This window comes from Coregonus clupeaformis, unplaced genomic scaffold (assembly GCF_020615455.1).
Source record: "Coregonus clupeaformis isolate EN_2021a unplaced genomic scaffold, ASM2061545v1 scaf1102, whole genome shotgun sequence".
Classification (NCBI taxonomy): Eukaryota; Metazoa; Chordata; class Actinopteri; order Salmoniformes; family Salmonidae; genus Coregonus; species Coregonus clupeaformis.
In genome coordinates, this window is record NW_025534556.1 from 29,227 (window position 1) to 42,117 (window position 12,891).

General features: G+C 45.1%; 1 protein-coding gene across 1 annotated transcript in view; it reads right to left on the reverse strand.

The window, feature by feature from the left end:
* Positions 1 to 1,754: 1,754 nt before the first annotated feature.
* The window catches only part of LOC121567691 (cyclin-dependent kinase-like 1), a 39,501-nt gene continuing 28,364 nt past the window's right edge, over positions 1,755 to 12,891 (reverse strand). The window contains exons 8-10 of the mRNA XM_041877906.2: positions 11,790 to 11,846; positions 11,372 to 11,527; positions 1,755 to 2,194 (exon numbers count right to left, since the gene is read on the reverse strand). Coding sequence (XP_041733840.1) covers positions 2,090 to 2,194; positions 11,372 to 11,527; positions 11,790 to 11,846 — 318 coding nt within the window. The 3' untranslated portion in view covers positions 1,755 to 2,089. The remainder of the gene's footprint in view (positions 2,195 to 11,371; positions 11,528 to 11,789; positions 11,847 to 12,891) is intronic.

Genomic DNA, 12,891 nt, shown 5'->3' on the forward strand with positions numbered 1-12,891 from the left:
GCTAGACTGGCCACATGCTAGACTGGCCCCATGCTAGACTGGCCACATGCTAGACTGGCCCCATGCTAGACTGGCCCCATGCTAGACTGGCACTGGGCTAGACTGGCCCCATGCTAGACTGGCCACATGCTAGACTGGCCCCATGCTAGACTGGCCACATGCTAGACTGGCCCCATGCTAGATTGGCCCCATGCTAGACTGGCCCCATTCTAGACTGGCCCCATGCTAGACTGGCCCCATGCTAGACTGGCCCCATTCTAGACTGGCCCCATGCTAGACTGGCCCCATTCTAGACTGGCCCCATGCTAGACTGGCCCCATTCTAGACTGGCCCCATGCTAGACTGGCCCCATGCTAGACTGGCCCCATTCTAGACTGGCCCCATGCTAGACTGGCCCCATTCTAGACTGGCCCCATGCTAGACTGGCCCCATTCTAGACTGGCCCCATACTAGACTGGCCCCATGCTAGACTGGCCCTGGGCTAGCTTAGCCAGTGTTCACACAATGATTTGTTAACCCTGGGCTAAGCTTTAACCCTGGGCTAAACTTTAGCCCTGGACTAAGGATTCACACTTGTATTCCAAACCCCTGGGCTAACGGACAAACACAACATGCAACCAACATCTCTGGCACGCGACCAATGTTATAAGCAATAAGACATTTATTAACACATTATTTCCTCTTGCTTCTGGCCTAACATTTGATTTCCAACTGTGATGGTTTGTATAAACGTTGCTGTCTGCCTGTCCGACATGTGAAACAATCTGTCACTTTTGAAATTCGATCTCTCCCCTGTACAGAGAATGCTGTGAACCATCGAGACATCAACTTTTTTGACCGAGTAGAAATCATGCAACATTATTATTATCATGAATACAGTATATGCAATTAAATGTCAATAGAAAAGCTATGAAAACAGAGGAAAATTCAGCGTTTGCTGCCCTTCCAGCTATATAATTGGTAGCTTTAGTTGGCGAAGTGAGAAGACGTTAGCCAGCCTGCATAGCAACCATTTTTATTAGGCATAGCAAGCATTGTTTTTGCATTGATTAAAGTATTTAGGTTTTTGTCCTCAGATGGAAGGATTAAATAGTCTGAATTTACTTCTCTAAATACCGTGCAGAACACATTACAGGCATCACCAGCGTCACCAGCATATGTAAATTAAGTGAACGTGCCGCTTTTGTGATTGAAAAGTAAGCATTCTAGGTGTTGTTCTTGACCCTGTTTCCCACTTGCTATTTTGGCACTGTGTTTCTGGGGCTAACCCCGAAAAGTCTGTGCTAACCCTGCTCCGGAGCAGGGCCAGCTATCCCAGGGCTAAGGTTGGTGCTATCCCAGGGCTAAGGTGCAGTGTGAACATTCGCTTAGCCTCAGGCTAAAATCTTCCTTAGCCCAGGGCAAAGGTTGGTGCTAGCCCTGGGATCTAGCCCTGGGATAAGGTTGGTGCTATCCCAGGGCTAAGGTTGGTGCTAGCCCTGGGCTAAGGTTGGTGCTAGCCCTGGGCTAAGGTTGGTGCTATCCCAGGGCTAAGGTTGGTGCTAGTGGTGGTGTAGCCCAGGCTAAGGTTGGTGCTAGCCCTGGGCTAAGGTTGGTGCTAGCCCTGGGCTAAGGTTGGTGCTAGCCCTGGGATAAGGTTGGTGCTAGCCCTGGGCTAAGGTTGGTGCTAGCCCTGGGCTAAGGTTGGTGCTAGCCCTGGGATAAGGTTGGTGCTAGCCCTGGGCAGGTTGGCTAGCCTGGATAAGGTGTGCTAGCCCTGGGATAAGGTTGGTGCTAGCCCTGGGCTAAGGTTGGTGCTAGCCCTGGGATAAGGTTGGTGCTATCCCTGGGCTAAGGTGCAGTGTGAACACGCCTTATATGTGTTTTATATTAAATGTTGTTGCCTGGTGGCTGGTGGTGTTTCTGAATGGGCGTACAATAAATACACTCTTACAGCTATTGCATTTACAACATGTGTAGTCGCGCAAACACACACACAAACATATTCAACAGTGCCTCTCATAGTCTTCATGGTCCATCTCTCTCTCCTTCCCTCTCTCTTTCTCTCTCACTCTCTAGCTCTCAGATGTTGGGCAGGTGATTCTCCTCTCTAGATGTTGGGCAGGTGATGGTCTGTGTATTTGTGTTTGTTCTGTTTCTTGGTCTCTGGAGCAGGAGAGATGTTGTTGCTGGGGAGCTGAGGAAGGTACTGGGGCTGGAAGGACAGACAGACAGACAACGTTAGTAGGTACTGGGGTTTGAGAGATGACGAGGCAGAGAACATTCTTGCATTACCACAGTTAACAAGTCTTGCATTGACTGAAAAATACGTTTTTGGGGTTCAGTTAGCTAGATCAGGGGTTCTCAAACTTTTTGGGTCCGGGGACCCTTTATGTGATAGCAAATTCATCAGGGACCCCCTCATAATCAGAACACAACCCGAGTTTGAAAAAAATAGCATACAAAGAGTTTTACTATGACTTTGGCAGTGCCTGGCCGGACGAACCAGGTCTTGGGCCTTGGGAAATAAAATTATAAAGGCCTCAACAAAAAAAATTGTGCTCAGTTTTTAAGCTAATTTCCTGCAATTCTACAGATTTTTTCATGTGGCAGAGAGATTTTTTGTTGTTGCAGCTTTAACATTTTAAAATATCCTTCAATAAAAAAAAAAATCCATGAGGCAGAGAGAAAACATTGTATGCAGAAAAAATGAATTTCAGTGAACGGAAAAATGTCAATCTTCGTGGTCAATCATCGTGAAAAAAACAACAACAACAGATGTACAGTATGTCCTTGAAACGATTATTTTAAAATCGCACACAGAAGAAGTTACAAGAATAATGAAGTTGCTAATGGCAGCCTGCAGTACCCCGGTCGGCCTTCAATTTGAGTTATTCAATGAGAGGGGGCAGCACTGAGCTAGCCTGCAACATCACTTCCTGGAGTAGCTCAAACTGCACATGTTATGTCTCAATGAGACGCCATCTTTAACCGACTTCATTTGGCTTCAATGCGCTATTGGGTCTTCACATAGGAAGGAATAGTGTCACGTAGGGCTCTGTTGGTCATTACATTTTGTCAGGTCTCAGGCAGCCTCTGGAACTGCCGTTCTGCTGCCAACAAGGCAGAGTTCATCCCAGCCTATGCTACCCTCCAGTCCCTCGACTTCTTGGCGCTGACGGAAACATGGATTACCACTGAAAACACTGCTACTCCTACTGCTCTCTCCTCGTCTGACCATGTGTTCTCGCATACCCCGAGAGCATCTGGTCAGCGGGGTGGTGGCACAGGAATCCTCATCTCTCCCAAGTGGACATTCTCAATTTTTCCCCTAACCCATCTGTCTATCTCCTCATTTGAATTCCATGCTGTCACAGTCACTAGCCCATTTAAGCTTAATATCCTTGTCATCTATCGCCCTCCAGGTTCCCTTGGAGAGTTCATCAATGAGCTTGACGCCTTGATAAGTTCCTTTCCTGAGGATGGCTCACCCCTCACAGTTTTGGGGGATTTCAACCTCCCTACGTCTACATTTGACTCATTTCTCTCTGCCTCCTTCTTTCCACTCCTCTCCTCTTTTGACCTCACCCTCTCACCGTCCCCCCCTACTCACAAGGCAGGCAATACGCTTGACCTCATCTTTACTAGATGCTGTTCTTCTACTAATCTCACTGCAACTCCCCTCCATGTCTCCGACCACTACTTTGTATCCTTTTTTCTCTCGCTCTCCTCCAACACTACTCACTCTGCCCCTACACAGATGGTAATGCGCCGCCGCAACCTTCGCTCTCTCTCTCTCCCGCTACTCTCTCCTCTTCCATCCTATCATCTCTTCCCTCTGCTCAATCCTTCTCCCTCCAATCTCCTGATTCTGCCTCCTCAACCCTCCTCTCCTCCCTTTCTGCATCCTTTGACTCTCTATGTCCCCTATCCTCCCGGCCGGCTCGGTCCTCCCCTCCAGCTCCGTGGCTTGATGACTCATTGCGAGCTCACAGAACAGAGCTCCGGCAGCTAAACGGAAATGGAAGAAAACTAGACTCCCTGCGGACCTGGCGTCTTTTTACTCCCTCCTCTCTACATTTTCTTCATCTGTTTCTGCTGCTAAGGCCACTTTCTACCACTCTAAATTCCAAGCATCTGCCTCTAACCCTAGGAAGCTCTTTGCCACATTCTCCTCCCTGCTGATAAAGTAATCCTTCTACCCCCCTAATTAATATAAACATTAGCATCTCCGGGCTTCCACGCATAGAAGCTGCTGATGCACGCCTTTGGACAATCTACATTTAAAAAAAGTCTAATAAATCAATTTAACATAGCCTACAACATCACAATAATATTCATTGTTTACTTAGTTGTGATAGGCCTATAAACCTGAGAAAGTATTTTAAATAAAAAAAATAAGGGTTGCATGATGCGAGTCTATATATTGATGATTTGGAAAAAAAGTAGCAAAAAAAAGGCATGCGCTCTGATCCTTCCCGCAGAGAGAGAAAGACAATTGCATTGCTGCTCTGCTTGTGTGGCAAGCTTGTTAGTGCCATTTAGCAGACACTTTTATCCATACATTTTTTTTTTTAGGTATGGGTGGTCCCGGGGATCGAACCCACTACCCTGGCGTTACAAGCGCCGTGCTCTACCAGCTGAGCTACAGAGGACCACTCATCAATGGAAGATGTAATTAAATGACAGAATTAAAAGTGAAATGAGGAAGAAAGGCTACAACGACCAAAAGACAACAGGTAGGCTGCTATTTAGGCTATAATCTGAATGGAGTTGTTGTTATGTGTAGCTAACTATAGGACGGTGAGAAGCGCAGTAACGTTATGGCTAGCCTCAATTAGCCTAGTTAGCTAGCTTCCCTGATGCAGTCAAGACAGGTACTATGTAATCAGATGGGATGATAAATAACGAGCAACAAGTTAGTCTAGCCCGAGATAAGTGGTTGCGGTCTCTCCCTCCAATGCCTGCTTGGGTGCTCCGAGCCTCCCGTGTATAGGAGACGAGTGGGTTTCAAGTTTGGGGAAGCTCATTTTCACCATAAAAATAAAGCATTCCATGCATCCTCGCATTGGCAGACTTATGTAAGATAGCCTACTATTCCTATTGTGATGATTAAATTGTATAGTCATCATTTAGGCTAATAATATAACTCAAATCACTGTTTGCGTAGAGTAGCCCTAGGCTATAGGCCAGGGATATTCAATTTACCCTACTAGGGTAAGCCTGCTGGTTTTCTCTTCTACCTGACCATTAATTGCACCCACCTGGTGTCCCAGGTCTAAATCAGTCCCCGATTAGAGGGGCACAATGAAAAAATGCAGTGGAACTGGTTTTGAGGTCCAGAGTTGAGTTTGAGGACTATAGGCTATATCAGATACATTTCTTCTCCTTTCTTTGCACAGGAAAATGTTGGCCTTTTTATAAAACACATTTCATGCAATTCTACTACACTTTATATGACTGGAGACATTAGCTGAATATTTTTGATTATGACAAAAAATTACAGGGTGCTCTGCTGACACTGACAAACAGATCAATAAAAACGACGTTGTCTGATCGATATAAAAATGCCTACGAAAAGTGGAGACAAATACAACATGACGTCCATCGGGAGGAGGAAATAACTGACCAAACACAAACTAAAGTGACACTGACCCAATGATAAAGACAGTGAATTACACACCGGGGATATGGCGCTGACCCAATGATAAAGACAGTGAATTACACACCGGGGATATGGCGCTGACCCAATGATAAAGACAGTGAATTATGCACACACACCGGGGATATGGCGCTGACCCAATGATAAAGACAGTGAATTATGCACACACACCGGGGATATGGCGCTGACCCAATGATAAAGACAGTGAATTATGCACACACACCGGGGATATGGCGCTGACCCAATGATAAAGACAGTGAATTACACACCGGGGATATGGCGCTGATCCAATGATAAAGACAGTGAATTACACACCGGGGATATGGCGCTGACCCAATGATAAAGACAGTGAATTATGCATCACACACCGGGGATATGGCGCTGACCCAATGATAAAGACAGTGAATTATGCATCACACACCGGGGATATGGCGCTGACCCAATGATAAAGACAGTGAATTATGCACACACACCGGGGATATGGCGCTGACCCAATGATAAAGACAGTGAATTATGCACACACACCGGGGATATGGCGCTGACCCAATGATAAAGACAGTGAATTATGCACACACACCGGGGATATGGCGCTGACCCAATGATAAAGACAGTGAATTATGCATCACACACCGGGGATATGGCGCTGACCCAATGATAAAGACAGTGAATTATGCACACACACCGGGGATATGGCGCTGACCCAATGATAAAGACAGTGAATTATGCATCACACACCGGGGATATGGCGCTGACCCAATGATAAAGACAGTGAATTATGCATCACACACCGGGGATTTGGCGCTGACCCAATGATAAAGACAGTGAATTATGCACACACACCGGGGATATGGCCGATGTTCTCCGCTGGTGCCAATAAGATAAGCTACTGTTCTCTCAATGAAGTTAAGAATTTTGATAACTAAAAGACAGATTGGAGTCTTTTCATTGTCATCTCTTTACAGCAATAGCCATTTGCTTTCCAAACAGTTTTTCTGCGATTGTATTTTTAAACATTGCGATATGCCTGGCTGGTTCTCTCTGCTTTTCACTGACAGTCTCAACTCAACAATCATCTATTTCCAGTGGTGTCTCGTGGAAGCCATAACCAGTGGTGTCTCGTGGAAGCCATATGCAACCAAAATCAACTTTATTTCTCATTATTTCAATTCACAAGATAGAATGAACACGCGCGTCAGCCGTCAAATTGAACCTCGGTGATTCTTGGACGCTGCCATTGGATGTGACGCAACACGGGCAGTATAGCAGCTTTCATTGATTTCAAAGGAAGCATTCCCTCAACGGCTGATGTCTGACGGCAACGCCGGACGCCCGATGGCGTGTAGCAGGGCCGTTACGGACACATGGCCTCCACTCCCTAATAGCCCTCCCTCTGCGCCTCTCTCTCTCCCTTTCGGTAATGGCTCCGGTTTTATAAAGTAGCAACACAATTGGCTTTTCTGCTGTTTCCCTCACTCGGATCGGACCAGTTTTCCTTTAGGTCCTTTCGGAACGGGGTTTTAAAAAGAAATGTATGCACATTGGGTCCGGTGGCTTTCCTGTGCCTATTTCAGAATGGGAGCTCTAACTCCCATCACCATTTGTCCCCATCATTCAGATTATAAAAATTCAATCACAAAGTGTTTAGAGAGTGATTAGAGGGATAAAAGAGCGTTAGCGAGGGCCGTTAGAACGTTTGGTAGGCTACCCATCAGCGCCATTCATTTGTGCAATTTTGGATGGGATTACCGAGACCAATGGTCACAGGGGATTTGACTGTGGTAAGGTCACAACAACAGCCCTAGTGTCACGTGATCGATGGCTTTGTCCATTCACATACAGTGCATTCGGAAAGTATTCAGACCCCTTGACTTTTTCCACATTTTGTTACTGATAGAAGATTTGTATGTTTAAGGTAATGACTAAAGTATTCCACCCCGAAACTGTATAACTGTGTGAAATGTGTTAGAATCATAAGACTATAATCTGATGGTGTGTGTAGCTTAGTTAGACTTAGAAATAGGACATTGTGGTCTTTTGCAGCTATGCATGCAGGGGTCGGATGGGAAACCAGATGTCCCCACCTAGGGAGGGGAAGTGAGAGGCTTGTAGACGAGATAACCATGTAGAGGCCTGATGGAAAAATACAGCCTGTCTAAGCAGGGAGTAGCCTAAGATAAGAACTTGTGTGTGTGAATAAAAGGACTTGCTCTGCACTGTGGGGGCAGAGCGCTCTCTGAATAAAGGACTGATCAATTGCAGACTGGGACTTTGTTTAATTCTTTGTTAACCAGAGCCTTACAACCTCTGGGAATTATTCAAACCTTGAGTGATAGTTGAGTTCAACCAGTGAGATAACAAAATTATTGTGACAGTTGCAATACAGCCTTATTCTAAAATGGATTAAATAGTTTTTTCCCCTCATCAATCTACACCCAATACCCAAAAATGACAACGTTCTTTGATTTTTTAGCAAATTTATAAAGTATTCAGACCCTTTACTCAGTACTTTGTTGAAGCACCTTTGGCAGCAATTACAGCCTCTAGTCTTCTTGGGTATGACACTACAAGCTTGGCACACCTGTATTTGGGGAGTTTCTCCCATTCTTCTCTGCAGATCCTCTCAAGCTCTGTCAGGTTGGATGGGGAGCATCACTGCCCAGCTATTTTCAGGTCTCTCCAGAGATGTTAGATCGGGTTCAAGTCCGGGCTCTGGCTGGGCCACTCAAGGAGATTCAGAGACTTGTCCCGAAGACAATCCTGCATTGTCTTGGCTGTGTGCTTACGGTCGTTGTCCTGTTGGAAGGTCAACCTTCGCCCCAGTCTGAGGTCCTGGATCTCTCTGTACTTTGCTGCATTCATCTTTCCCTCTATCCTGACTAGCCTCCCAGTCCCTGCCGCTGAAAAACATCCCCACAGCATGATGCTGCCACCCCCATGCTTCACCGTAGGGATGGTGCCAGGTTTCCTCCAGACGTGACATGTGGCATTCAGGCCAAAGAGTTCAATCTTGGTTTCATCAGACGAGAGAATCTTGTTTCTCATGGTCTGAGAGTCCTTTAGGTGCCTTTTGGCAAACTCCAAGCAAGCTATCATGTGCCTTTTACTGAGGAGTGGCCTCCGTCTGGCCACTCTACCATAAAGGCCTGATTGGTGGAGGGCTGCAGAGATGGTTGTCCTTCTGGAAGGTTCTCCCATCTCCACAGAGGAACTCTGGAGCTCTGTCAGAGTGACCATCGGGTTCTTGATCACCTCCCTGACCAAGGCCCTTCTCCCCCGATTGTTCAGTTTGGCTGGGCGGCCAGCTCTAGGAAGAGTCTTGGTGGTTCCAAATTTCTTCCATTTAAGAATAATGAAGGCCACTGTGTTCTTGGGGACCTTCAATGCTGCTGAAATGTTTTGGTACCCTTCCCCAGATCTGTGCCTTGACACAGTCCTGTCTCGGAGCTCTACGGACAATTCCTTCGACCCCATGGCTTGGTATTTGCTCTGACCTGCACTGTCAACTGTGGGACCTTATATAGACAAGTGTGTGCCTTTCCAAATCATGTCCAATCAATTGAATTTACTACAGGTGGACTCCAATCAAGTTGTAGAAACATCTCAAGGACGATCAATGGAAACACCTGAGCTCAATGGATGCACCTGAGCTCAATTTCGAGTCTCATAGCAAAGCGTCTGAATACTTATGTAAATAAGGTATTTCTGTTTTTTCTGTTTTCTAAATTTGCAAAAATTTATAAAAACCTGTTTTCGCTTTGTCATTATGGGGTATTGTGTGTAGATTTATGAGATTTTTTATTTATTTAATCAATTTTAGAATAAGGCTGTAACGTAACAAAATTTGGAAAAAGTCAAGGGGTCTGAATACTTTCCGAATGCAATGTATAGTCATTGCCACGGACCCCACTTTGAGAACCCCTTTCCTAGATAGCGAGCTAAATGGGTAGATGCACTCAGAATACAAGATACATACACAAAACTTAGATACAGTGGGGGAAAAAAGTATTTAGTCAGCCACCAATTGTGCAAGTTCTCCCACTTAAAAAGATGAGAGAGGCCTGTAATTTTCATCATAGGTACACGTCAACTATGACAGACAAATTGAGAAAACAAAATCCAGAAAATCATATTGTAGGATTTTTAATGAATTTATTGGGCAAATTATGGTGGAAAATAAGTATTTGGTCAATAACAAAAGTTTCTCAATACTTTGTTATATACCCTTTTTTGGCAATGACACAGGTCAAACGTTTTCTGTAAGTCTTCACAAGGTTTTCACACACTGTTGCTGGTATTTTGGCCCATTCCTCCATGCAGATCTCCTCTAGAGCAGTGATGTTTTGGGGCTGTCGCTGGGCAACACAGACTTTCAACTCCCTCCAAAGATTTTCTATGGGGTTGAGATCTGGAGACTGGCTAGGCCACTCCAGGACCTTGAAATGCTTCTTACGAAGCCACTCTTTCGTTGCCCGGGCGGTGTGTTTGGGATCATTGTCATGCTGAAAGACCCAGCCATGTTTCATCTTCAATGCCCTTGCTGATGGAAGGAGGTTTTCACTCAAAATCTCACGATACATGGCCCCATTCATTCTTTCCTTTACACGGATCAGTCGTCCTGGTCCCTTTGCAGAAAAACAGCCCCAAAGCATGATGTTTCCACCCCCATGCTTCACAGTAGGTATGGTGTTCTTTGGATGCAACTCAGCATTCTTTGTCCTCCAAACACGACGAGTTGAGTTTTTACCAAAAAGTTATATTTTGGTTTCATCTGACCATATGACATTCTCCCAATCCTCTTCTGGATCATCCAAATGCACTCTAGCAAACTTCAGACGGGCCTGGACATGTACTGGCTTAAGCCGGGGGACACATCTGGCACTGCAGGATTTGAGTCCCTCGCGGCGTAGTGTGTTACTGATGGTAGGCTTTGTTACTTTGGTCCCAGCTCTCTGCAGGTCATTCACTAGGTCCCCCCGTGTGGTTCTGGGATTTTTGCTCACCGTTCTTGTGATCATTATGACCCCACGGGGTGAGATCTTGCGTGGAGCCCCAGATCGAGGGAGATTATCAGTGGTCTTGTATGTCTTCCATTTCCTAATAATTGCTCCCACAGTTGATTTCTTCAAACCAAGCTGCTTACCAATTGCAGATTCAGTCTTCCCAGCCTGGTGCAGGTCTACAATTTTGTTTCTGGTGTCCTTTGACAGCTCTTTGGTCTTGGCCATAGTGGAGTTTGGAGTGTGACTGTTTGAGGTTGTGGACAGGTGTCTTTTATACTGATAACAAGTTCAAACAGGTGCCATTAATACAGGTAACGAGTGGAGGACAGAGGAGCCTCTTAAAGAAGAAGTTACAGGTCTGTGAGAGCCAGAAATCTTGCTTGTTTGTAGGTGACCAAATACTTATTTTCCACCATAAATTGCAAATAAATTCATAAAAAATCCTACAATGTGATTTTCTGGAATTTTTTTATCTCAATTTGTCTGTCATAGTTGACGTGTACCTATGATGAAAAATTACAGGCCTCTCTCATCTTTTTAAGTGGGAGAACTTGCACAATTGGTGGCTGACTAAATACTTTTTTTCCCCACTGTACTTAGCTAGCATACATAGGGCCACAAGAAAAGAGTTAGGGTTGACGGTTTAGAAAAGCCCCTGAACCTTCACTCCAGCCTGTCTTTCTCTCACCCCAGCCTGTCTTTCTCTCACCCCAGCCTGTCTGTCTCTTACCCCGACCTGTCGTCGTCTGGAGTTTTTGTTGTCATGGCGTCTCCCGGGACGATCCCCCTCGCGGCCCCAGCAGGCTCCACCCTCTTCCAGAAAGTACGGCAGCTCCAAAAGCTCCTCACAGGACAGACGCAACGACGGGTCCATCACCAGGCAACACTAATCAATACAGCCATACATCCATCAGTCAATCAATCAGCCAATCAGTCAGCCAATCAGAGCCAATCAGTCAGTCAGTCAGCCAATCAATCAGTCAGTCAGCCAATCAGTCAGTCAATCAGTCAGCCAATCAATCAGTCAGTCAGTCAGCCAATCAATCAATCAGCCAATCAGTCAGCCAATCAGAGCCAATTAGTCAGTCAGTCAGCCAATCAGTCAGTCAGTCACCAGATATTACTACCGGTAGGTATAAAGCACAGACCTTCATGACAGTGAGAGCGTGAGGTGACACACCATGGAAGCGTTTTTCCAGGGGCTCCTACAAAGAGAACAGATAATAATCAAGCAGAACACTATATTGCCAATAGACAGTGATATGATATTACCAAGACAGTGATATGATATTACCAATAGACAGTGATATGATATTACCAATGGACAGTGATATGATATCACCAATGGACAGTGATATGATATTACCAATGGACAGTGATATGATATTACCAAGACAGTGATATGATATTACCAATAGACAGTGATATGATATTACCAATGGACAGTTATTTGATATTTGCTTGAAATAAAATGAGATACCATTGGTACCGTACCGTAGTGTCTGGCTAGGCCAGGGGATATAGTAATATAGATAGTTATAGTATAGTATAGTATAGTATAGTATAGTATAGTATAGTATAGTATAGTATAGTATAGTATATATAGTTAGGTATTGTAGTGTCTGGCTAGACCAGGGGATATAGTAATATAGTTAGTTATAGTATAGTATAGTATAGTGTGTATATATAGTTAGGTACTGTAGTGTCTGGCTAGGCCAGGGGATATAGTAATATAGTTAGTTATTGTATAGTATAGTATAGTATAGTATAGTATAGTATAGTATAGTATAGTATATATAGTTAGGTATTGTAGTGTCTGGCTAGGCCAAGGGATATAGTAATATAGTTAGGTATATGTCATGCGGTGAGGTGTATGTGTGGTGGAAGTCAGGCGCAGGACACCGAGGCTCAGTCCAACAGAGTTTACTCAAAATTTCCAAAAGGAAACGGAAAACAAACGACCTCAAACAACAAGAGGCGAGCATTTACGCAAAATGCGTAAAACACAACAAATGCAAACAAGAAGCAAAACACGCAGCACAACGACAGGCGAACAACAACACACAATCCTACCAAGCAAAAAGACGGAACTTATAGGACAGGTGATGAATACACAATAGGACACAGGTGTGACAGACAGACAAAAGCAATCACACACAGAAACATAGATCGGTGGCAGCTAGTACTCCGGGGACGGCGACCGCCGACGCCTGCTCGTACCAGGAGGGGGAGCAGCCTCGGCAGAATCCA